Consider the following 26189-nt stretch of genomic DNA (forward strand, 5'->3'; position numbering starts at 1 on the left):
AAGGAATTATTAACTCTGTCTAACCCTGCAACACAGTTTTAGGCATTGGTGAGGCTGGTTGCTAATGCATAGTCCATTCTAAGAAAGCTAGGTGGTGCAGGACATTGGAGCAATGACTAGGCCTGTATTCTCTAGCGTTTTGAAGAATGAGAGTTGATCTCATTGAAACATACAAAATTCTTTCAGGGCTTGACTGCGTAGATGCAGGGAGGATGTTTCCCCTGGCTGGGGTGTCTAGAACCAGGGGTCACAGTCTCAGAATAAGGACAGAAATGAGGAAAAGCTTCTTCACTCAGAGGGTGGTGAATCTTTGGAATTCTCTACCCGAGAGAGCTGTGGAGGCTCAATCTTTGAGTATATTCAAGACAGAGAGCGAGATTTTTGGATATTAAGGGAATCAAGGGATATGGGGATAGTGCAGGAAGGTGGAGTTGAGGTAGAAGATCAGCCATGATCTCATTGAATGGCACAGCAGGCTCGAGGGGCCAAATGGCCTACTCCTGCTCCTAATTCTTATGCTCTGCATTGTGGAATGGTGGGATTTGGGATTCTGCCTGTAATGTCTCCATATGCTGAGGTGCACTGCAGAGGCCTGATGTTCGCCCAGAGGGAAGGAAGAGATATCCAGGCTCTGTGCCATGTCTCTAGTGGCAAGTTTCAGCCCTGGTGATAGCTTGGCACAGCTCACCAACTCTCTGTGCTCTGGCTGATGATGGGGACACCAAGAAGGGGTAAATAAAGGGGAGTCTCGCACTCAACGCAAGGAAGCAAAAACTCTTCATCTCTGCCTTTTAGATAGCTGTAGTGCTTCGGTTCTGAAAGAAAAAACGCTGCCCAACATTCGCTGGTGATTATCAGCGGATCGAACTTGGAACGCTGAAATCAATGGAATGTATATGTAGTGTAAACCTTCGTATCACCTGTGGTGATGGGGGTGGGGTGTGATTACATGTTGAGTGCTTGCCTTCAGGCAGAAACTTGTAAGACGGCTGTAATGTTGCAACGACAGTACTAACACAAATACCTTCTCCATTGCATTGTAAGGAAGCTAAGCAGGCCTTGTTAAAATGTTTTCTTTCTTGTGCGTGTTATGATGAAGATATTTGTATTCAATAGAGGCTAATATCAGGAATTCACAATTTCTGTAATCCTGTTGCTCTCTGCTTGCGCCCTTGGTTCCTGTTGATTAACATCTCAACAGAAGTAACATTTAAAAAAAACTCTGGTTGTTATTTCTCATATGTAGAACATTAATCTTTGAATCCCTCGTCATCTGACTTTCATATCATGGAGTTTTAAATCTATTTTAACTTGAGAATTTGAAAAATTATATTGCACTTTCAGCATGGAAGTTTTTCCCCCAAAATCTCCACGTTAAACGCTCCACAATGAAATGGCTAGGTAAAAGCCAATTGAATTTTTACCAGTATATAAGTCACTAGTTTTAGGGCATTGCTTAAGATCCAGTCTCCTCCTGTCCTATCTCCTTGTACTAGGGTTGCTGTGCCAGCAGCATGGCAGACCCAGAGCACTGCCCGGTCGATTCTGGCACAAATGCAGATGCACATGTTCATGAAGCAGACCCTTTTACGATGCACGTTCTTTTTCTAAGAAGGATAAAGTGGCTGTCTAACATCCCTATGCCACAGCATTTAGAATTATAGGACAATTGGGCAGTGCAGCTTTTAAGTCTCCGTGTCACTCAAAAGTCTTGGGCCTCATTGGGTGAGTTTGGTCAATTCTCAGTCGAGGGAACAGAAAAAACTATCATGTTGTAGTCAACTGTTTGCCCGATTTGTAAATACTTAGTCCACCTGAGTTGCTGCCTCCTTTCAGGAAGTTGTGATGTGGCTCTGATGATTGTGCCCTTGGAATGAAACAGGTCACATGGAGAACTGCAAATGTGCAGAGAATATAACCAGAAATGTTTACTTATAGAAGCTGGGGCATAGACTAGTTGGATTCTAGAAGTTCTGTTATTAATTCAAAGTGTGCGATAAATATTCCCGACAAGGGGCCTTTATCCCATTTTATATTTGGTTTGGCTGACCATCACCTCACTCTTGCTGTGAAATCTGTTGTTGTATATGATGTGCTGCTACTTAGAAAATGGGTGTGGTTGCTTCCCAAAGTGCTGTATATATGTTTAGAACAGAATGAACTGGGTGAAGAATGTATCCAAGTGGGGAGAATGGTGGTTGCAGGCTAGATCAGTGGGCTGAGGTTAAAGAATGTAGCTGTAGGGAGAATTCTATACTGCAATGAGATCAATGCAGACATGGGAGCTTGGGAGGCTGACGAGGAGAGCTTTAGAAAAGTTGGACTTGAAGGTGTGGATAAGGTTTTTGGTGGGAGTGGCACTAAAGTAGTGGAGAAGGTGGGTAATATTGTAGCGGTGGAAGTAGACACTCTTCATGATAGATCTGGATTTCCGACCATGCATTCGCTCCATCACCAAGACTGCCTGCTTCCATCTCTCTAACATCGCTCGTCTCCATCCCTGCCTCAGCTCATCTGCAGCTGAAACCCTCATCCATGCTGCTGTTACCTCTTGGATTGATATTCCGATGCTCTCCTGGCCGGCCTCCCATCTTCCACCCTCCATAAATTTGAACTCATTCAAAACTGCTACCCGTATCCTAACTCGCCAAGTCCCATTCACACATCACCCCTGCCCTCGCTGACCTATTATTGGCTCCTGCTCCTCGCTTTACAAAAAAATTCCTTGTTTTCAAATAGGTCCGTGGCCTTGCCCCTGTCTATCTCTGTAACATAGAAACATAGAAAATAGGTACAGGAGTAGGCCATTCGGCCTTTCGAGCCTGCACCACCATTCAATATGATCATGGCTGATCATGCAACTTTAGTACCCCATTCCTGCTTTCTCTCCATACCCCTTGATCCCTTTAGCCATAAGGGCCACATCTAATCTCCTTCAAACCTAGGATCTCTGCGATCCTCCAATTCTGGCCTCTTTGGTATCCCTGATTTGAATTGCTCCACCATTGGCAGCTGTTCCTTCAGTTGCCTAGGCCCTGAGCTCTGGAATTCCCTCCCCACGCCTCTCCTCTCCCTTTCACTCCTCGAAGACACTGCTTAAAACCTACCTCACGGTCCAAGTTTTTGGTCACCTGTCCTATCTCCTTATGTGGCTTGGTGTTTGATAATGCTCCTGTGAAGCACCTAGGGACGTTTTACTACGTTAAAGGCGCTATATCAATGCAAGTTATTGTTGTGCGGCTGGAAGTTTTGCAGGACTCTGAGATTGTGCAGCATTGGGTCAGCCTGAACAAGCAGCTGAGAACGGGGATAGAATCATGGTTAAGCTGCAAAGTTTCTGGTGAAGGCTGCAAAGGACGGCACCTGTCTTGCTGGTCTTCAGCTGAAGAAGATTCTGGCTCATCGTGACTTGATGATGAGCAAGCAATTGCCAGCAAAGTTTGTGGAGTTGAGAGTGCATGCGGAGAAGTAAAGCTGGATAGCGGCAGCCTGCCTGTGGGTGATGTTGAGAGGTAGTTTATCAGAGTTGATCGTGTTAACTTTGAAGGACAAGCCAGTGCAGGAGGTTTGATTGCTATTTGGACAGGTAGCAGTAGAAATATGACTGGGCATCCTATTGGGAGAAGGCATACAATGACCCAGCAAACATCATGTGTTCATATTCAGTGGCACCTGGTGGAGAGAGATGGTGCAGGAGTTGGAATGATTCATCCCATCAAAAGCAAAGAGGTTGAGGCCGGATTTAAAAACCCACTTGTCAAAATTGCACAGGATGCCATTGACTACTCGGACTATACGGGTCTCTGTATTGTGGGTGGGGTAGAAGATAGGGTGAAGGAATTTGAGTGAATTGAACAGAAAATTCTGTAGCAACACCACACTTGCCAGCCTTAAAGGAATGGAAGGCTGGAGACGGGGCAGTTGTAGGACAGAATTGAGGGATCCAGGATGGGCTTTCTTTTTAAACAAGAGGCCGATGACACTTATTTTAAAAGGCAAAGGAACAATGCCAGAAACTAAAGTTAGTGGATCCAAGAAGAATTAGCTGAGTGTTTACTAGCCGAGTCAGGGGGCGGTCAAGCGAGCAGCTAGTGGGTCTTGTGGAGGAGGTGAGTCTGGTGAAAGCTGGAAGGGAGACTGGGAAGGAGAATTGTGGAGTGGGAGCTGTATCAATTGAGTGGTCAAGAGCAAGAGAAATAATGAGGCAAGAGTAGACGGAGGCAGCTAAGTGAATGGTCCCTTCTGAAGAAAAAGGAATCCATAAGTCTGCACTCTGCATCGAAGGGGTGGGGATGTCGGGGAAAGGAAGGGAGCTTGCAGGAGGTGGATGACCCTGAAGCAGTTGAAGGATTTGTCAGCTTTGTGCTGCTGGTACTGACTGTGCAAGCACGTGTGCAAAGGGTAGCAGTTTTTGCAAACCTCAGAAGAAGCTTGGTGTGGGTGGGTGAGTTGGGTAATTGGAATGAGTTTTTGTGCATGTCACTTTATGGGCTGTCACTAATGGGAACATACCTGTTGGGGCGTGCTTCCTTGTCACTGAGTAGATGGTGTCCCTGCTCACTTATTTCTGTTCTGCCTTATCCAGGCACAAGTTCAAGCTCATCAGAGTTTGGTTGCACTTGTTAAAGATGGGTATTTTAGCAGCCTGTTATACTTACTGATTTTTGAACACTTGTGACCCACTAGTTTTTGATTATGTTTGACAAGGGAGTCAGTTCCAAACAGAGATTAGCATATAGAGGTTAACGCTCCCAATGCACAAGTGATGGGACCATGCGCCCTTTGTAATTGTTGCTCGCTGACCTACATTGATTTCCGGTTAAGCAACGCCTCGATTTCAAAATTCTCATCCTTATTTTCAAATCCCTCCATGGCCTCGCCCCTCCCCATCTCTGTAATCTCCTCCAGCCCCACAACCTTTCACCCCCGCCCCCCACCCCGAGATGTCTGTGCTCCTCTAATTCTGCCCTTCTGAGCATCCCTGATTATAATCGCTCAACCATTGGTGGCCGTGCCTTCTGTTGCCTCGGCCCCAAGCTCTGGAACTCCCTGCCTAAACCTCTCTACCTCTCTTTCCTCCTTCAAAACGCTCCTTAAAACCTACCTCTTTGACCAAGCTTTTGGTCACCTGCGCTAATTTCTAATTACGTGGCTCGGTGTCAAATTTTTATCACATAATACTCCTGTGAAGCGCCTTGGGACGTTTCACTACGTTAAAGGCGCTATATAAATGCAAGTTGTTGTTGAAGCTGTGCATTATTGACTTTTTTAATGCTTGCACTTTTGGTTAAAACTAGAAAATTCAGTTGCCCATTTATTTTCCTGGCAGGTAGAGGAGGCAGTCAGTCGTGAATTATGCGTTGTAGCATCAGAAACGAGACCTCTGAGCATTTCCTGTGCAGATTACAGAACTAGAATTATATTTGCACACCCTGGTACTCTCTCCGCCAGATATCAAGTGATAAAAGAAGCTCGTGTAATAAAAACGTGGCAGGGCAATGGGCTCAAAGTGCACAATACAGGTCATCCCGCTAGTTCTCCCAGTGCAGCTGTTTAATAACACTTTGTTTATCTGTGCTTTTAAGTGAATGACAGAGGAATCTGGTGGTAAAATAACTGTCTATATTTGTATATATTTAATGTTTGTTGTGTAGTATTGGGTTACTCATCATGTACCACCCGAGAGGTTTTAATTGTTGCTACATTGCTTGCCAATTAACAGAAATCTACAAAAGATGATTTACATTGTAGTGTTATACACAGCATAGTTACTAAATGGTTGTGGACTTGCAAAATCACCAAATAGGATTGAATGAAGAAGTACCTTCAGCCTATTTGATCTTGTCCTTCCAGAATACCAACCCTGCTACACTCCCATTATAGACACTAACTGTTTCTTAAAGGAGTCCATTTTGCCCCACCCACCCTGCCATAAGAACATAAGAAATAGGCCATTTGACCCTTCGAGCTTGCTCTGCCATTCAATAAGATCTGATCTGATCCTGGCCTCAACTCCACTTCCCTGCCCGCTCCCCATAACCCTTGACTCCCTTATCATTTAAAAATCTGACTATCTCTACCTTAAATCTATTCAAAGACCCAGCCTCCACTGGGGTAGAGAATTCCAAAGATTCATGACCCTCTGAGAGAAGAAATTCCCCCTATTTCCGTTTTAAATGGGCGACCCCTTATTCTGAAATGACGCCCCCTAGTTCTAGATTCCCCCACCAGGGGAAACATCCTCTCTGCATCTACCCTATCAAGCCTCCTCAGAATCTTGTACATTTCAATAAGATCACCGCTCATCTTCTAAACTCCAATGAGTATAGGGCCAACCTGCTGAAAAACTGTCCCAGCCATTGTTTGTCCTCATGCGAAGAATTATTTTTTGATATCCGCCCAAAACTGGCCCTTCATAACCCTGAACCTGAGTTGTCTTATCTTGCGCTGGCCTGGAGTGTATGACAGTATTGTAGATTTATTTTCTCTATCATATACCTCTATTGGGTCCTTTTGAAATGGCTCTCCAAGTTGGAAGAGGACTTGTTTATCGAATTAATGGTCACAGATCATTCCTCGAACAATAGTAATCAATCTTGTGAAAACCAAACCAAACCAAACCGAAATTATCAGGTAGGATTCCTATGTCTTACAACTGTTTCCCACCAATTCATTCCCTTTTTTCCCATTTGAAGCGTTGACTCATTGCTGGGGGACTGTTCCATGGGCACCTAGTGCCTATTCGTTGTCTGAGTGACCATTCTTCATGTGTGAGCCTCGACATTGAGTGAGAATGGGCAGTTCCACCATGAGCCTGATCCTATCCTCATCTGCTGCCCACAAATGTGTATTTCTAGTAGGACGTTACTGACAACAACAACAGCTTCTATTTATATAGCGCCTTTAATGTATTAAACGTCCCACGCGCTGTAGCATTGGTGCGAATTGTTTGCACTTCACGCCATTGCTAAGTTGTTGAAATGTAACTCCTCAGTCAGGTTCTAACTTTACTTCAGAGAGAAGCAGGGAGTCTCAACTAAAACTAAAACTGGTTCGCACCAATACTATAATTGTAGTGTAAATGCAGCCTTAAACATCACTTACGGAAGAACATAACATAAGAAATAGGAGCAGGAGTAGGCCATATGGCCCCTCAAGCCTTGACGCCATTCAATAAGATCAGGGCTGATCATCGACCTCAACTCCACTTTTCCGCCCGATCTCCATATCCCTTGATTCCCCTAGAGTCCAAAAATCTATCTCTCTCTATAAGTTCATGTGAACAAATAAAAGTGAATGATTGGAGATGTGCTCTTCTTTGGTCCTGGACAGTATCACAGTTAATTAGATGATGATGACAGCAATTTACAGCAGTGCATGTCTGGTGTGGTCTCATATTGTTTGACCAATTAGTTTAATCATTACATTTTTTTAAGTTTATTATTTCCGCACCCTTCCTTAAAAATATTTAAAATTCTGACACCCTGACAGAGCTTAAGGAGTTACCTGTAACCAAACTTGTCCGAATAAGTGAATATTTATTTATTAAAAAGTACTGAACTGAACAGTATAAAGTTTGTACATTGATTCGGAGAGGAATCTGAGTGGATAATGAGGACCTCCCATTTTTTGTGCAGGACGCTGACACCTCAATAGCAATAGACGAGACCTTGCAGTTTAACACTTCTTTACACAATGCACACAAAGGAATGGATGATCTCCTGGGGAGCGGGTCCTCTATTCTGACCGGACTGCGGGATCAGCGGATGACTCTCAAGGTGGGACAATACAAAGCTTGCAGGATCTCTAAAAGGACCCTGATTTATGTAACCCTTTTCTATTGAATTTCCTATTGCTGACTTTGAAAACTCACAATATTTCACAATCGGAGTTCTCTTTTTATTGAATAAGATGATTAACCCGAATGCAAGTAGAACATAGATGAATGGACTGTTGTGGTCCAGTCTGATTGTACTGCCCTCCTCCTATTACTGACTGGTGTCGTTAATCCACGGTAACTTGTGTTGATTTTATGGGGGTCTCCACCTTTACAGCTCAGTGACGCGAGTCGACACAGCAAGAGCAGCTCGTCTTTGTGTCCGGTGACAAACAAAACAATGTTACAGTGCAATACTTAATGTTCGAAAAGCAGTATTGAAGCCTAGTGGGCTTTGTGAATATAGCATAGCATTCTTCATTTAAGAGCTTATATAAAGAGGACACTCACCTAATGCGGAGGAGAGGATCAAAGCACCCTCACTGTAATAATCACCGCTAACAATATTTTTCAAAACAATTATTTAAGACCATTATCCCCCACTTTTTGTGTGTATGGAATACAGCAAGTAGTGCACAAATAGTTTTCCTCACTTGAATAACAGACTGAGTTAAGTACCCATTGCCTCAATAAGGCAAAGTGATTCTTTGTAGATTTCCTAGCACTCGATATTCTAAAACCAGTGAATAATTTCTTGTATTCACAGATCTGGTTGTACCTTGACGTAAAAGTCTCATTCTTGTCATTTAGATTATTGACTATGTTCCCCTGCATTCCCTTTGCATCCTGCTGTGCAGGACGTAAATGGCAAAACTTTATATAGTTAGCTTAGTTAACGGCACCGTCTCAGGCTGTTTTCAAATGTACTTTTAAACTGCTGTTTTTGTTTTGTTTAGCTCTTTAGCTTCTAACATTGTTTTGATTATTTAAAAAAAAAATCAGTTTATGATGTTGAGTTCTTGTTTTTATTTTGGAATTTACGTTTGTTTTACTCCACTTATCGGCCCTGAATTTGCACGCCTCCTACCCACGATTGATTTGTGAACTTATCTCCTGGCTTCAAAGCTGCGGAGAGTTCGGGTCCTGGGCGTCGAGGCATACGCCTCCATCAAGGCCCCCGGATCCCAGGGATGCAGGCGGTTCAGAAGCGTCCCTGGAATCGGGTGAGCCAGGTCCTCCAATCAGAAATCAGGATTCCATTTCCGAACGGAATCCCCTGTAAACTCAACCGTAATCTCCAAAATATTTAAACAATTTAGACAACTGTAATAAAAATAAATGTTCTGATTTTCAAATTTAATTAAAAGTCCCTTCATTACATAAAAATACAACAAAAATACAATTTTTTGAAAAATAATTTTAAACATTTTAATCCAGGCCAATATTTGCATAAACTAATTTTAAGTGTTTGTGCGTCATTTTAAATGTTTTTGTTTTAACAACCCTTGTGCTGGTGAAAGCAAGCCCTACGACTGCTTTTACCGGCCGTAAGAGTTTTGTGGTCAATTGCTGGGCAGTAATTCGGCAAATAGCCCAACTCTGCGCCAGCGAAAGTGAATTTCTAGTCTGTTCGTATGATGTGTCAAGGCGTATCTCGACAGATCGCAAATTCTAGGTGTTCACGCATATGAAGACCCGGAACTTGTGTAGCCTTTCAGAAAGCGCATGCAGTCACGGAGACCGTAAATTATGGCGCATTATTTTGTTCTCCCTACCCACTATGAGATGTGTTTTATATAACTTGGAAGAGCACCACCTACTGTACCTTCATTTTATATCCTCCATGTTGTGTAGGCATTTAGCCTCGCTCCATCAGTCTGAGAAAACGCATACTGACCGTACACCATAGTGCTGCAGATGGAAAGTACTCCATAGGTTCACTCTCACTAGTGTTTGGGTGAAGAAATTGTTCCATCATTTTATTCACCACTACACAAGCCTGGACTGGAATATCATCTCCATGATGTAGATAACTCTCCGAACCCCAGGTCTCACACAAATAACTACAGATAAGCTCTGAAGTTATTCTTTGCTCGTGGTGCAAGGACCCACAGTAATTGTTGACGCAGCAGCAAATATCCATTGGATGGTTGAGTGCATCCTGTACTAAAACCATTTTGCAGGGAGGAAGCTCAGTACCAGGTTTAATGGTCATTTTATCGTTCCTGGGCATAACTCAATCATGTTCTCATTGACAGCCTAGCAAGGCTGTCTTATGAAGCAATCCTTGCAGTCTAGATTTGCTTGCAGCACCTGATTCCTTTGGCAGGCTGATAAATGTGTTACGCCTTCTCCATCTTCAGGGCCCCATCGTGCTAGATCTGTGCCACTTTGGTATGCTCCTATTGTGTGTGGAGGATGCGGATTCAAAAAGGTAGATTACCCACCTGGTAGGATAATCTGGAAATGGTATTTATCCTCCACCCATCTTCCATGGCCACAGATCTTGCAGTAGTATTGTTTTATTTGTTGGGGGTGGGGCTGGTGGGTAGTGTTTAATCAGTTTCATTTTAGCTTTAACTTTACTTGATGCTGGAGGTAGTGAACACGTGCAGCAAGTGTTTTATGTATGTGCTAAACATATGAAATCTATCAAACTGAGCTTCACTCCTACACTATGTGGATGGAGATGCATATTATTTAAAGAATACTCTACACAGTGGGTAATCTTATCATTTCAGTTGTTCATACTTCAGCCATGCTTGTGGGCTACGTATGTTTGCTATATTTTTCTCTCTTTCCCGCAATGGTTAATATCTAACATGTTGTAAAATTGTTGTGAAGCGCCTTGGGGCATTTTACTACGTTAAAGGCACTAGATAAATAAAAGTTGTTGTTATTATTGGTGCCAAATAATTGGCAGTGCAACATCCACCATAGTTCTGAACTGGGCACTAACTTACAACTGCTCAAATTTCGCTGCCTGTATAGCACCCAGAGGAGGCTTTTATCTCTGCTGTCTGTGTTAAATTCAAATGCAAGCCCTAGAGTTGGAAAGGGAGTACTTCAGTTCAGTAGTACTTGTAATAGAGCCAGGAGGCACTTGTCTCCCTCTTGCCTGGGGTCACCCTTAGAGGTCAGCTGCTACATATATCTGTTTTTCCTCTTCACAGTCTGCTGAGCTGTGGAGTATTGATAGAACTGAGATTCAGCATTTTATTACCGCTCCCATTCTCCTGTTAGAAGCCAGACGATGTCGATCTGCACAACACAAGTGAAGTTCCTCTAATAAGCTGCAGTTTTAATAGAGCCCTATCTCCTGTAATCTAGATGCTAGTCTGGTGTTGCATTGCTTTGTCTCATGGGAGAAGGGAGCAGGGAAAGCACTGAATTGTAAGACTGGAAACATCCCTAGGCCAGGTTGGCCAAGAGCAGAGGAAAGCGAAGAAACAGACCAACAGAAAACAAAGAATAGTAGAGGAAGGAATACGTTTTTGATCAAAGAGGCAAAGCACCTAGTGAGTGCTCCCTGCCCCCATAACTATTTTTCCCTGCTACGTACATTTGTTCAGGAAAATGGGCTGGGCACCTGCCCTCTGCCCTTTGCAAGTGCCACTTATAGCAGAATGGTACAACGTGCACATGACTGGCTCAGGGTGATTGCCTTCCTTCCTTCCTTCCTGTGTGAACTGCACCCAGATCATTTTATTTGAATCCATAAGCAAAAGGAAGATAGCATCTCATACTTGCGCGTTGGCCTGCAGATATCATACTCAGAATTAATAATTATATTTGGATTAGATCTACCTCGGTAATTGAATGAAAACTGACTGCGGTTTTAGAGCTAATCTATTGTTCGGCACCAGATTTTTTTTTTATAGCTGTTGAGGTTGGGCTTTTCATACGCAGTTTTCTTGCTTGAAGCAGTTTGACAAGACTCTGCGCCTTTCAATCTGAGATCTGTGTCTTTCACTTTCTAGTCTCCCAGGAATTAACATAGCCTACGTTTAATAATTAACTCTGATTGTGTTGAGCTGCTTACGAGGCTTTATATCGGACCCCCACTATGTCCAGTCTCTTTTTAAAAACACAAAGATTTAATGCGCTAAATCATGTGAAACAACTGATCAAATTCATTCATAATTAAATAATTTACAGTGGTAAATGTGCAGGACAATTACTATAAAACATAACTGGAAGAAATTCAGGCGTTTGCGCCTCCCGACTTTTCGCCTAGTCGCAGTGCCACTAACGACTCCCGCGAAATTCCGTGAGAGATTAGTGGCGGCAGTAATCGGTAGTGCCCCCGCTCCGCTGCACCCGTCATCACTGTGCGCAGCGACCCATTCAGCGACGGCGAGTGATGTCAGCGACCGTTTTAGGGGATGCGTAGCGGGCTGTAGGCCACTCGTGGGGCAAAAATTTAAAGGGGAAGTGGGGAATTTTTTTTTTAAATGGCCGACTAACCGGTCTCGGCCGCTTTCATGTTGGATCGCCGCTTGTGTGCCAGGCTGATGCCATCACAACCATGGTGGTCCAGGTAGGGAACCGTTTCTCCCCCGCAGAGTCGGCAGCTTGGCTGTCCCCTTTAATGAAGAGGAGGGCCTTGCGTACGCCGTAGCGCTACAAGTCCCACCGCGTAGCGCTGCGCCCCTCACTGAACCCTTCCACCCCGCTCGAGCCCCACAGAACAAGTGGAGCATGATATTTTGCACTCCACCTGCTCTCGGGGGCGGTAAGACGAATATAGGTTGTGGGCGGGACTTCAGCACCTGCCGCAGGACCTCCCGTCTCACGGCTGTTACCACCCCCTATAAATGTATATAACCACAAGGGTTAATTCTCCCTTTTGTCCAGTTAAATACAGTTCATACTACATGCAATAGAATCACTCAGGTCTTCCTTTCAAAAGTTCGTCTTTTGAAATATTGGATCAGAAATCCGAGTTTCTCCTTCCCGCGGGCGTTCGAATAGATTTTAGAAAAAAGAAGTGCACCTACCTGAAGCTGCTGCGGCCACCCGAGATCCCAGTCTGGAGGCCTCTCCTGACTGGGCGTGCAGTGCGTGCACATCGGGACGTGCGCAGGCCTGGAGCTGGAGTCACATGGCTCTGGGCAGCCAATCGGGTGCAGTTTATTCTAATTCATAATAATGGGAACTCCATAAGTTGGAGTTCCCATTATTATGAATGGGGAAACAGCCCCCAAACACTAATAGCCAATAATAAAAGATAGAAAAAATGTGCAACATATTTTTATTAATTTAACAAAGTTATTAATGTATTTAAAAAAAATATGTTTTCCTGATTTTTAAAAAAGTTTTTTTTAATTATGCTTTAAAATAAACTTACCGTAGTAGGGAGGGTTTTTAACAATAAAATGTGTTTTTATAACTTTATTTTAAAATGTTTTTGTGTGTTTTAAAACTCTTACGCCTGTAACAGTAGGCTATGCTCCTGCTTTTATCAGGCGCAAGAGTTTTGAGAACATAGCTGGGCAAGATATGGGTAAATCCCGCAATCTTGCCTGTGAAAATGTCCTCGCTCCCGAGATACGGAAGATCTGTCGAGCCTGAAACTTGACAGATCGGAAAAGACGGTTTTCAGCACATGCGCATTGTGTGCTGAAAACCGGCTTTTCCAATGCCTTCCCCGGTCCGTAGAAACTCCGTACGGACCTGGGGAGGCTGCGATTTCTGGGCCATTGTCGTCTTTACCAGGCAAAATGCAAGTCCGACGTGTGCAGAATTCTTGCATCTGAGCAAATACCAGAAACCCCGCAGAACTGCAAACCTCAAGATCCTCTTGTTTAATATCCCAATTCTTTTGAGGATATGGCTGTTGATCGGTTGTGATCAAAGCAACAATGACTGTTTTGACACATGGCCATAGTGCAGATTATAGTAAAGAAAATTTGAAGAATACACCCCAAAGATCACCCCATGGAATGTAAAGGAGAAGGTAAACACACACTTTCTGGACCAGTAATCATCATCTTTAGTGTCTGCAGGACGCAATTTAGAATAAACAACCTAATTCAGTTGGAGTTCTGTGGCTGTAAACTGGACAAGATGTCTCAGAGCAGTCACTTTAGGTTTAAACAAAGTGAGTGGAATTCACCTTGGATCCGAGATGCCGGAGGCATGAGCATGTTTAGAGATCTACAATGAATAGTTTAAAATACAGTGATACACTGAGCTCGTTCTAGATATATATAATGGTATATGCCTTATAACCTCATCGCCATACTGGGAATATTTGGAAAGATTGTTGCTGGTGGCCTTTTTATTAAAAAAAAACAGCAGACATTGTCCCGTTTGAGAGAGCACAGGATTAAAATTTACATCAGTGTGAAAACATCAGTTCCTTGTTATTTAAAATAATATTCCTTGGGCGCAAGATTAGTTTTACAATAATAAGTCAACACCCTCATTGTCTCTCCAAACATCTGATGTGATCCCTGAGTATAGTTTTGATAGAATAAGTCACGTCTGTCCAATATGAATCTTCTACTGAGTGATGTACTGGCATAAATGCATAGCTCGTTCCACCTCCCCTCCATCTGGAGTGGTACAGCTTTCTGTTTCCTATAAGCTCACAGTCTTACTATGGTTCACTCCCCCCACACCTCTCCCACCATCTGTTCATTTCACTCCACCTCTTGTGATTGACTCATGAGAGTGTGCAGTTCCATGTTTGCTGGCACCTCTCTCCTACCTTGCTAAAAAGACAATTGGTCATGCAGGAGCCAAGCCACTTGGTATCCTCCCCAGATAGCCACGGATGAACACTTTCCGTCGTGGTCACTGCACAGAGGTCAGGATCTGGAACCCTCTCTCCCGGACCATACCTCTAATCGCAGGACGTTGAGGCCAGTTGCTGCTCCTTTGAGATCAATAAACTTTGCATGAACTACCAATGAATCCTGTGACCTAGTCTGTGTTGGACACCGACTCCAATCACTCTCCCTGGCCACTGTCTGTGGCTGAACTAGACCGTTCACAACCTTGGCATTCTGTTTGCCCCTGAGCTGAGATTCCGACCACGTATCCTCTCCATCCTCTCCATCATCTCCGTAACATCACACACCTCCGCTCCTGCTTCAGCTCATCTGCTGCTGAAACCGTTATCCATGCCTTTGTTACTTCTAGACTCGACATTCCATTGCTCTCCTGGTCAGCCTTCCATCTCGCACCCTTTGTGAACTTGAGCTCGTATTTTATGGGATTTCCATTTGTCTCTTTTACCATATTCGCCTTCATTGCTTTCTTTTTCCCTTACCGTGTTTGATCAGGTGTCTTACTAAAACTTGCTTTCACAGCCACATCTCTTTCCTCAGCAACCGACTCCTTCTCTGACTTATTCTACATGGATTCCACTTAAATTCCGCCCTTCATGTTTCAGATCCACTATGATTACAGAAATCTCCATGATATTCAGTGTTCGTTGCACCACTGCTCTCGCTACTTGAGATCTATGCTCAATGCCAGGTGCCACAACCTGCATGGTCTAGACCTCTCTCTTCAGCAACACTGACTGAATCACTGTTTCAGAGCTGTACTAGTCCTCTGTTCCATTTCATCCTTCACCTCATCCGGCTTTAACACCCACATCAATGAATTTTGAGCTCGGCATGATGCTGAGCTCTTCTCCCATCGCCTCCATGCCCACTTCTTTGGACAGAATTCTTGCCCCCACCCCCTCCCCAACACACAACAGACCCTTTCTTTTGTCTTCAGAATTCTCTATCCACCTGGACGCCTCCCTCTGCCCTCTTCTCATCTCGTGATTTTTTTCATTGGGAACTGCCAGCGTGTCATCGACATTGCCCATTTCTCTGCTCCCCTCACTCACTCTGACCTACCTACCTTCTAAACTTGCAGCACTCCTCTCTGGTCCAACTCTGACATTGTCAAACCTGCTGACAAGGGCAGCGCTGTTGTTGTTTGGGGAACCGATCTCTGCAAATGCTGAACAGCAACTATCTGACAACTCCTCCAGCCCCCGGACAATGATGCCACCACCAAATAGCAAGCCATTGTTTCCCAGACTATCACTGACCTCGCCTCCTCTGGAGATCTTCCCTGCCCCCGCACCCCAAGGTCCCCCAATCTCAGTCCCCCCAACCCCACACAGCCCACTTCTACCTCAACCAAGACTGTCCTGGTAGACCCATCGTTTCAGCCTGCTCTTGCCCCACGGAACTATTTCTTCCTATCTCGACTCATTTTCTCCCCTTGTCCAGACTGTTCCGGCGTCCTCCACCACTTTAGAAGCTTCCTGGCCCTAACTGTCTCCTTCACCATGGATGTCCAGTCCCTCAACAACTCCCTCCCCCACCAGGACAGCTGCGGACCCTCCGCTTCTTCATTGAACGGAGACCCAACCAGTCCCCATCCACCACCACTCTCCTCTACCTGGCTGCACTTCCTCCAAATAAAAGATGTCTCTATGGGAACCCGTGTGCGTCCTGGCTATGCCTGCCTTTTCATGGGATACGTAGAGCATTCTTTGTTCCAGCACTACACAGGTCCCTTCCTCCACCTCTTTTTCCGGTACTTTGATGCTGCTCGGTGCTGCTTCCTGCTCTCGCCTTAAACTGAACTGGAACATTTCATCAGCTTTGCTTCCCATTTTCACCTTCCCATGGTTCATCTCCAACTCTGCCCTTCTCTTCCTCGACTTCTGTATCTTCTTTTCTGGGGATAGGGAACCAATATCTACCATAAGCCAGCTGACTCCCACAGCTACACTTCCTCCCACACTGCTTCCTATAAGATTTCTATTCATTTTCCCAGTTTCTGTCTCCATCGCATCTGTTCTGACAGTGTCACCTTTTTTAAAAATTCATTTTTGGGATGTTGGCATTGCTGGCATGGCCTCCATTTATTGCCCATTCCTAATTGCCGTTGAGAAAGTGGTGGTGAGCCGCCGCCTTGAACCACTGTAGTCCATGCGGTACTCCCATAGTGATGTTAGGGAGGGAGTTCCAGGATTTTGACCCAGGAACGACAATATATTTCTAAGTCGGGATGGCGTGTGACTTGGAGGTGGTGCTGTTCCCATACGCCTGCTGCCCTTGTCCTTCTACATGGTAGAGGTTGCGGGTTTGAAAGATGTTCCGAAGAAGACACAAATAACCTTCCGGAAATACTAGGGGACCGAGTGCTAGCGAGGAGGAGAAACTGAAGGAAATCCTTATTAGTCAGGAAATTGTGTTAGGGAAATTGATGGGATTGAAGGCCGATAAATCCTCGGGGCCTGATAGTCTGCATCCCAGAGTACTTAAGGAAGTGGCCCTAGAGATAGTGGATGCATTGGTGGTCATTTTCCAACATTCTATAGGCTCTGGATCAGTTCCTATGGATTGGAGGTAGCTAATGTTAACCCCACTTTAAAAAAAAAAAAGGAGGGAGAGGAGCGAATTATAGACCGGTTAGCCTGACATCGGTAGTGGGGAAAATGTTGGAATCAATTATTAAAGATGTAATTGCAGCGTATTTGGAAAGCGGTGACAGGATCGGTCCAAGTCAGCATGGATTTATGAAAGGGAAATCATGCTTGACAAATCTTCTAGAATTTTTTGAGGATGTAACCTAGTAGAGTGGACAAGGGAGAACCAGTGGATGTGGTGTATTTGGACTTTCAAAGGGCTTTTGACAAGATCCCACACAAGAGATTAGTGTGCAAAATTAAAGCACATGGTATTGGGGGTAATGTATTGACATGGATAGAGAACTGGTTGGCAGACAGGAAAGCAAAGAGAAGGAATAAACGGGTCCTTTTCAGAATGGCAGGCAGTGACTAGTGGGGTACTGCAAGGTTCAGTGCTGGCATGTTGGCCTTCATAGCAAGAGGATTTGAGGATAGGAACAGGGGGATTCTTACTGCAGTTGGACAGGGCCTTGGTGATGCCACACCTTGAATATTGTGTACAGTTTTGGTCTCCTAATCTGAGGAAGGACATTCTTGCTATTGAGGGAGTGCAGTGAAGGTTCACCAGACTGATTGCTGGGATGGCAGGACTGACAGATAAAGAAAGACTGGATCGACTAGACTTGTATTTAATGGAATTTAGAAGAATGAGAGGGAATCTCATAGAAACATATTAAATTCTGACAGGATTGGACAGGTTAGATGCAGGAAGAATGTTCCACATGTTGGAGAAGTCCAGAACCAGGGATCACAGTCTAATGATAAGGGATAAGCCATTTAGGACCGAGATAAGGAGAAAGTTCTTCACTCAGAATTGTGAACCTGTGGAATTCTCTACCACAGAAAGTTGTTGAGGCCAGTTCATTAGATATATTCAAAAGGGAGTTAGATGTGGCCCTTACGGCTAAAGGGACCAAGGGGTATGGAGAGAAAGCAGGAATGGGGTACTGAAGTTGCATGATCAGCCATGATCATATTGAATGGTGGTGCAGCCTCGAAGGGCCGAATGGCCTACTCTTGCACCTATTTTCTATGTTAAGCCTTGGCAAGTTGCTGCAATGCATCTTGTAAATGGTACACACTGCAGCCACGGTGTGCCGATGTTGGAGGGTGTGACTGTTTAAGGTGGTGGATGGGGTGCAAAACAAGCGGGCTGCTTTGTTCTGGATGGTGTTGAGTGTTGGAGCTGCACTCATCCAGGCAAGTGGAGAGTATTCCATCACACTCCTGACTTGTGCCTTGTAGATGGTGGAAAGGCTTTGGGGAGTCAGGAGGTGAGACACTCCAGCAGAATACCCAGCCTCTGACCTGCTCTTGTTGCCACAATATTTATGTGGCTGGTCCAATTAAGTTTCTGGTCAATGGTGACCTCCAGGATGTTAATGGTGAGGGATTCGGTAATGGTAATGCCGTTGAATGTCAAGGGGCAGTGGTTAGACTTTCGATTTTTGGAGATAATCATTGCCGGGCACTTGTGTGGCGTGAATATTACTTGCCGCTTATCAACCCAAGCCTGAATGTCGTGGTGGTCTTGCTTCATGCGGGCATTGGACTGTGTCATTATCTGAGGTGTTGCGAACTGTGCAGTCATCAGTGAACATCCCCACTTCTGATCTTATGAGGGAAGGTCATTGATGAAGCAGCTGAAGATGGTTGGCCTGGGACACTGCCCTGAGGAACTGGGGCGGAGATGATTAACCTCCAACAATCACAACCATCTTCCTTTGTGCTAGGTATGACTCCAGCCAGTGGAGAGTTTTCCTCCTAATTCCCATTAACTTCAATTTTACTCGGGCTCCTCGATACCATACTCGGACAAATGCTGCCTTGACTTCAAAGTCAGTCACTCTCTCCTCACCTGGAATTCAGCTTTTTTGCCCATCTTTGGACCAAGGCTGTAATGAGGTCTGGAGATGAATGGTCCTGGTGGAACCTGCACTGAGCATCGATGAGCAGGTTATTGGTAAGTGCCGCTTGATCGCACTGTCGATGACTCCTTCCATCACTTGACTGATGATTGAGAGTTGACTGATGGGGCGGTAATTGGTCGGATTGGATTTGTCCTGCTTTTTGTGGATAGGACAGTTTTCCACACTGTTGTGTAGATGCCAGTGTTGTCGCTGTACTGGAACAGCTTGACTAGAAGTGCAGCTAGTTCTGGAGCACTAGTTCTGGGGCCCATAGCCTTTGCTGTATCCAGTGCGCTCAGCCACTTCTTAATGTCACATGGAGTGAATCGAATTGTCTGAAGACTGGCTCATCTCGCCGAAGGTGGTAAAAGAAAATGCTTCAGCCTTGTCTTTTACACTTACGTGCTGGGCTCCGCCATCATTGAGGATGGGGATACCCATGGAGGCTCCTCCTCCTGTTAGTTGTTTAATTGTCCACCACTATTCACAACTGGATGTGGCAGGACTGCAGAGCTTTGATCTGATCCGTTGGTTGTGGGATCGCTCTGTCTATAGCAGGCTGTTTCCGCTGTTTAACATGCATGTAGTCCTGTGTTGCAGCTTCCCCAGGTTGACGTCTCATTTTTAGGTACCCCTGGTGCTGCTCCTGCCAGGCACTTCTGCACTCCATTGAACCAGGGTTGGTCCCCTGGCTTGATGGTAATGGTAGATTGAGGGATATGCCAGGCCTTGAGGTTACAGATTGTGATAGAATACAATTCTACTGCTGATGACCCACAGCGTCCAGTTTTGATAGATCTGTTTTGAATCTATCCCATTTAGCACGATGGTAGTGCCACACAACATGATGGAGGGTATCCTCAGTGTGAAGATGGGACTTGCTATCCACAAGGACTGTGCCGTGGTCACTCCTACCAATACTGTCATGGACAGATGCATCTGCGACGGGTAGATTGGTGAGGACAAGGTTTGTTGGTTCTCTCACCACCTCCCACAGGCCCAGTCTGGCAACTGTGTCCTTCAGGATTCAGCCAGCTCTGTCAGCAGTGGTGCCACCGAGCCACTCTTGGTGATGGACATTGAAGTCCCCCACCCTGAGTACATTCTGTGCCCTTGCTACCCTCAGTGTTTCTTCCAAGTGGTGTTCAATATAGAGGAGTACTGATTCATCAGCTGAGGGAGGGCGATAGGTGGTAATCAGCAGGAGGTTTCCTTGACCATGCTTGACCTGAAGCTGTGAGACTTCATGGGGTCTAGAGTCAATATTGAGGACTCCCAGGGCCACTCCCTCCGACTGTATACCACTTTGCCGCCACCACTAGTGGGCCTATCCTTCCAGTAGGACAGGACATACCTAGGGATAGTTATGGGGGATACTGGGACATTGGCTGAAAGGTATGATTCTGTGAGTGACTCTGTCAGGCTGTTGCTTGACTAGTCTGTGGGACAGCTCTCCCAATTCGGCACAATTCCCCAGATGATCATGACGAGGACTTTGAAGGGTCGACGGGCTGGGTATGCCGTTGTCCGAAGCCGGTGCCTAGGTCGATGTCTGGTGGTCTGCCCAGTTTTATTCTTATTGGGCCGGAAGTTGCCGCCTCGCCAGGTCCGTACGATGTGCGCACGCAAAGGCTGGTTCTCTGGGCGCGTTGCCCTCTCGCTATGAAGGCCAACATGCCATTTGCTGCCTTCACCGCCTGCTGTACCTGCATGCCAATTTTCAATGACTGATGTACCATGACACCCAGGTCTCGTTGCACCTCTCCTTTTCCTAATCTGTCACCATTCAGATAATATTCTGCCTTCGTGTTTTTGCCGCCAAAGTGGATAACCTCAGATTTATCTACCTTCTGCATCTGCCATGCATTTGCCCACTCATCCAACCTGTCCAAGTCACCCTGCAGCCTCTTGGCATCCTCCTCACAGCTCACACTGCGACCCAGCTTAGTGTCATATGCAAACTTGGAGATATTACATTCAATTCCTTCGTCTAAATCATTAAAATATATTGCAAATAGCTGGGGTCCCAGCACTGAACCTTGCGGTATCCCACTAGTCACTATCTGCCATTCTGGAAAAGGACCCATTTATTCCTACTCTTTGCTTCCTGTCTGCCAACCAGTTCTCGACCACATCAGTACATTACCCCCAATACCATGTGCTTCAATTTAGCACACTAATCTCTTGTATGGAACCTTGTCAAAAGCCTTTTGCAAGTCCAAATACACCACATCCACTGGTTCTCCCTTGTCCACTCCACAAGTTAGAACCTCAAAAAATTCTAGATTTGTCAAGCATGATTTCCCTTTCATAAATCCATGCTGACTTGGACAGATCCTGTCACTACTTTCCAAATGCGCTGCTATTACATCTTTAATAATTGATTCCAACATTTTCCCCACTACCGATGTCAGGCTAACCGGTCTATAATTTCCTGTTTTCTCTCTCCCTCCTTTTTTAAAAAGTGGGGTTACATTAGCTACCCTCCAATCCATAGGAACTGATCCAGAGTCTATAGACTGTTGGAAAATGACTACCAATGCATCCACTATTTCTAGGGCCACTTCCTTAAGTATTCTGGGATGCAGACTATCAGGCCCTGAGGATTTATCGGCCTTCAATCCCATCAATTTCCCTAACACAATTTCCTGACGAATAAGGATTTCCTTCAGTTCTTCCTTCTCGCTAGACCCTTGGTCCCCTAGTATTTTCGTGTCTTCCTTCGTGAAGACAGAACCAAAGCATTTGTTCAGTTGGTCTGCAATTTCTTTGTTCCCCATTATAAATTCACCTGATTCTGACTGCAAGGGACCTACATTAGTCTTCACTAATCTTTTTCTCTTCACATATCTATAGAAGCTTTTGCAGTCAGTTTTTATGTTCCCTGCAAGCTTCCTCTCGTACTCTATTTTCCCCCTCCTAATTAAACCCTTTGTCCTCCTCTGCTGATTTCTAAATTTCTCCCAGTCCTCAGGTTTACTGCTTTTTCTGGCCAATTTATATGCCTCTTCCTTGGATTTAACACTGTCCCTAATTTCCTTGTTAGCCACGGTTGAGCCACCTTCCCCGTTTTATTTTTACTCCATACAGGGATATTCAGTTGTTGTAGTTCATCCATGTGATCTTTAAATTGCCTATCCACCTTCAACCCATTAAGTATCATTCACCAGCCTATCCTAGCCAATTCACGTCTCATGCCATCGAAGTTACCTTTCTTTAAGTTCAGGACCCTAGTCTCAGAATTAACTGTGTCACTCTCCATCTTAATGAAGAATACTGGATAGTGATTGGTGGTGCCGGCCCACGTGATTGTAACATAGACGTCCGTACGTAGAAGACAGATCCCCGTGCGCTGTGCAGCGAATGAAGGCCTCAGACCGAGATCCTACATTTCTCCGGGACCAGCAGGTAGTTTTGTCGATTTTTTTCGTGTCGGACGTGTCATACGAAGGAAGCCTCCGACTGCAATTTTGCCCCATTGAAATTCGGGTCGGAGGCTTCTTTCGGACGAACGCCTCCGACCGGAGAATTTTTACGAAAGTACCTGGTGGTCCCAGAGACGCCTGAGATTGCGGTGGGGGGAGGTCTTCTCTTCCCGTGCTGCGGAGAGCACTCCCGTCCTCCAGGTTCAGACGCAGAAGGTGCAGTCATAGGTGACTGGGCAATCAATCAGGTCCAGTATTCCACAGCTTTCTCATTAATAGCAGTGAGAACTCCGTATCTACAAGTTCTCATTGCTATTAATGAGGAAAAAAAAACAAACACACTAAACACCATCATAAAAAAATAAAAAACACACCTCACATAATTAAAATTAATTGAAATTAAAGTTAATAAATGTCGTAGAAAAATAAATTCCGATTTATAAAAAAAAAAGTTTTTAAAATTATGGTTTAAAATAAACTTACCATAGTGAGCAAGATTTTTAACATTAAAATGTGTTTTTTAAATTTTATTTTGTGTGTTTTAGAACTCTTATGCCTGTAAAAGTAGCCTATGCGCCTGCTTTTATCAGGCGCAAGAGTTTTCAGGACATTTGCTGGGCAAAATACCACAGTCTTGCCCTTGCAAATGTCCTTGCTCCTGAAATATGGAGGATTTGTCAGGCTGCAGCTTGACAGATCGGCAAAGCTGGTTTTCAGCTCGGGCGCATTGTGCGCTGAAAACCGGCTTTTGCGATGCCTCCCTGAGTCCGCACACACTCCATATGGACCCGGGGACGCCACAGTTTCTGGGCCATTCAGGGATATTGGCCAAAGGCGGGTATTTGGAGTTAGATCGCAGATCAGCCAATATCTCATTGAATGGCGGAACAGGCTCTACGGGCTAAATGGCCACTCGTGTTCCTATGTTCCTAACACTGGTTCGGCCTCAACTGGAGTATTGTGTCCAAAGCTGGGCACCGCACTTTGGGAAGGCTGTGAAGGCCTTAGAGAGGGTGCAGAAAAAATTTACAAGAATGGCTCCAGTGATGAGGGCCTTCAGTTACATGGACAGACTGGAGAAGCTGGGGTTGTTCTCCTTGGAGCAGAGAAGGTTGAGAGAAGATTTGATGGAGCTGTTCAAAATCATGTTGGGTCTAGACAGAGTACATAAGAACATAAGAAATAGGAGCAGGAGTAGGCCATATGGCCCCTCGAGCCTGCTCCGCCATTCAATAACATCGTGGCTGATCTGATCATGGACTCAGTTCCACTTCCCCGCCCACTCCCCATAACCCCTTATCCCCTTTAAGAAACTTTCTACTTCTGTCTTAAATTTATTCAATGTCCCAGCTTCCACAGCTCTCTGAGGCAGCGAATTCCACAGATATACAATCCCCTGAGAGAAGAAATTTCTCCTCATCTCTCTTTTAAATGGGCGGCTCCTTATTCTAAGATCATGCCCTCTAATTCTAGTCTCCCCCATTAGTGGAAACATCCTCTCTGCATCCACCCTGTCAAGCCCCCTCATAATCTTATACGTTTCGATAAGATCACCTCTCATTCTACTGAATTCCAATGAGTAGAGCCCAGCCTACTCAACCTTTCCTCATAAGTCAACGCCCTCATCCCCGGAATCAACCTAGTGAACCTTCTCTGAACTGCCTCCAAAGCAAGTATATCCTTTTGTAAATATGGAAACCAAAACTGCACGCAGTATTCCAGATGTGGCCTCACCAATACCTTATATAGTTGTAGCAAGACTTCCCTGCTTTTATACGCCATCCCTTTTGCAATAAAGGCCAAGATACCATTGGCCTCCTGATCACTTGCTGTACCTGCATATTATTCTTTTGTGTTTCATGCACAAATAACCCCAGGTCCCGCTGTACTGCAGCACTTTGCAATCTTTCTCCATTTAAATAATAACTTGTTCTTTAATTTTTTTTCTGCTAAAGTGCATGAACTCACACTTTCCAACATTATACTCCATCTGCCAAATTTTTGCTCACTCACTTAGCCTGTCTATGTCCTTTTGCAGATTTTGTGTGTCCTTTTCAGACATTGCTTTTCCTCCTATCTTTGTATCGTCAGCAAACTTGGCTACGTGACACTCAGTCCCTTCTTCCAAGTCGTTAATATGGATTGTAAATAGTTGGGGTCCCAGCACTGATCCCTGCGGCATCCCACTAGTTACTGGTTGCCAACCAGAGAATGAACCATTTATCCCGACTCTCTGTTCTCTGTTAGTTAGCCAATCCTCTATCCATGCTAATATATTACCCCCAACCCCGTGAACTTTTATCTTGTGCAGTAACCTTTTACGTGGCACATTGTCAAATGCCTTCTGGAAGTCCAAATACACCACATCCACTGGTTCCCCTTTATCCACCCTGTTCGTTACATCCTCAGAGAGCTCCAGCAAATTTGTCAAACATGACTTCCCCTTCATAAATCCATGCTGACTCTGTCTGACTGAATTTTGCTTTTCCAAATGTCCTGCTACTGCTTCTTTAATAATGGACTCCAACATTTTCCCAACCACAGATGTTAGGCTAACTGGTCTATAGTTTCCTGCTTTTTGTCTGCTTCCTTTTTTAAATAGGGGCGTTACATTTGCAGTTTTCCAGTCTGCTGACACCTCCTCAGAATCCAGGAAATTTTGGTAAATTACAACCAATGCATTCACAATCCCTGCCACTACTTCTCTTAAGACCCTAGGATGCAAGCCATCAGGTCCAGAGGATTTATTTGCCTTTAGTCCCATTATCTTACTGAGTACCACCTCCTTAGTGATTATGATTGTGTTAAGTTCCTTCCCCCTATAGCCCCTTGACTATCCACTGTCAGAATATTGTTGGTGTCCTCTACCGTAAAGACTGATACAAAATATTTGTTTAGAGTTTCTGCCATCTCCATGTTCCCCATTACTAATTCCCCGGTCTCGTCCTCTAAGGGACCAACATTTACTTTGTCCACTCTTTTCCTTTTTTTATACCTATAGAAACTCTTGCTATCTGTTTTTATATTTTGAGTAGATAGAGAGAAACTATTCCCATTAGCGGAAGGATCGAGAACCAGAGGACACAGATTTAAGGTTGGCAAAAGAACCAAAGGCAACATGAGGGAAAACGTTTTCACGCAGCAAATGGTTAGGATCTGGAATGCACTGCCTGAAAGTGTGGTGGATGGCTTTCAAAAAGGAATTGGATAAGTAGCTGAAGGAAAAAAAATTGTAGGACTACGGGGACAGGGTGGAGGAGTGGGACTAGCTTATGTTTTCTTGCAGAGAGCTGGCATGGGCTCGACGGGCTGAATGGCCTCCTGTTCTGCAACCATTCTATGATTCTATGACACGGGCCAGAATTTTAACCTGAGAAATTGATTCCTGGTCTGTATGATTCAGTGCTACACCTACGTGGTGCATCCACTGAGCCATCGGGCTTGGTTGAACCTTAATTAAAATTTAGTTTCCTCTCCAGGGTGACTTAGATGTGGATGTTGGATTTTGCTTATTTCAGGCAAGTATCCTGTTTAGTTAATAAACTAAGCAGCTAAGACTGTTTGTTTTACATTTACTTCCAAGTGTAGTGTACTTTGGCTTCCGTCAGTTTCCCACAGTGCTGCAGAACTGCATAGATAGACTATCAGTCCTGTAGAACACATCACCAGCACTAGTCTCAACATTCTTGCACAGATGTCCATAC

At 44.8% G+C, this 26189-nt stretch overlaps 1 protein-coding gene across 3 annotated transcripts in view; it reads left to right on the forward strand.

The window, feature by feature from the left end:
- gosr2 (golgi SNAP receptor complex member 2) overlaps window positions 1–26189 on the forward strand; it is a 94873-nt gene that overhangs the window by 48381 nt on the left and 20303 nt on the right. For 2 of the 3 annotated variants that reach the window (XM_070864082.1, XM_070864081.1), the window contains one exon: window positions 7638–7778. The exons of the other annotated variant lie outside the window; for it this stretch is intronic. In XM_070864082.1, the coding sequence (XP_070720183.1) occupies window positions 7638–7778 (141 nt within the window). The remainder of the gene's footprint in view (window positions 1–7637; window positions 7779–26189) is intronic. 3 annotated transcript variants of the gene reach the window in all.

This window comes from Pristiophorus japonicus, chromosome 21 (genome assembly GCF_044704955.1).
Source record: "Pristiophorus japonicus isolate sPriJap1 chromosome 21, sPriJap1.hap1, whole genome shotgun sequence".
Classification (NCBI taxonomy): Eukaryota; Metazoa; Chordata; class Chondrichthyes; family Pristiophoridae; genus Pristiophorus; species Pristiophorus japonicus.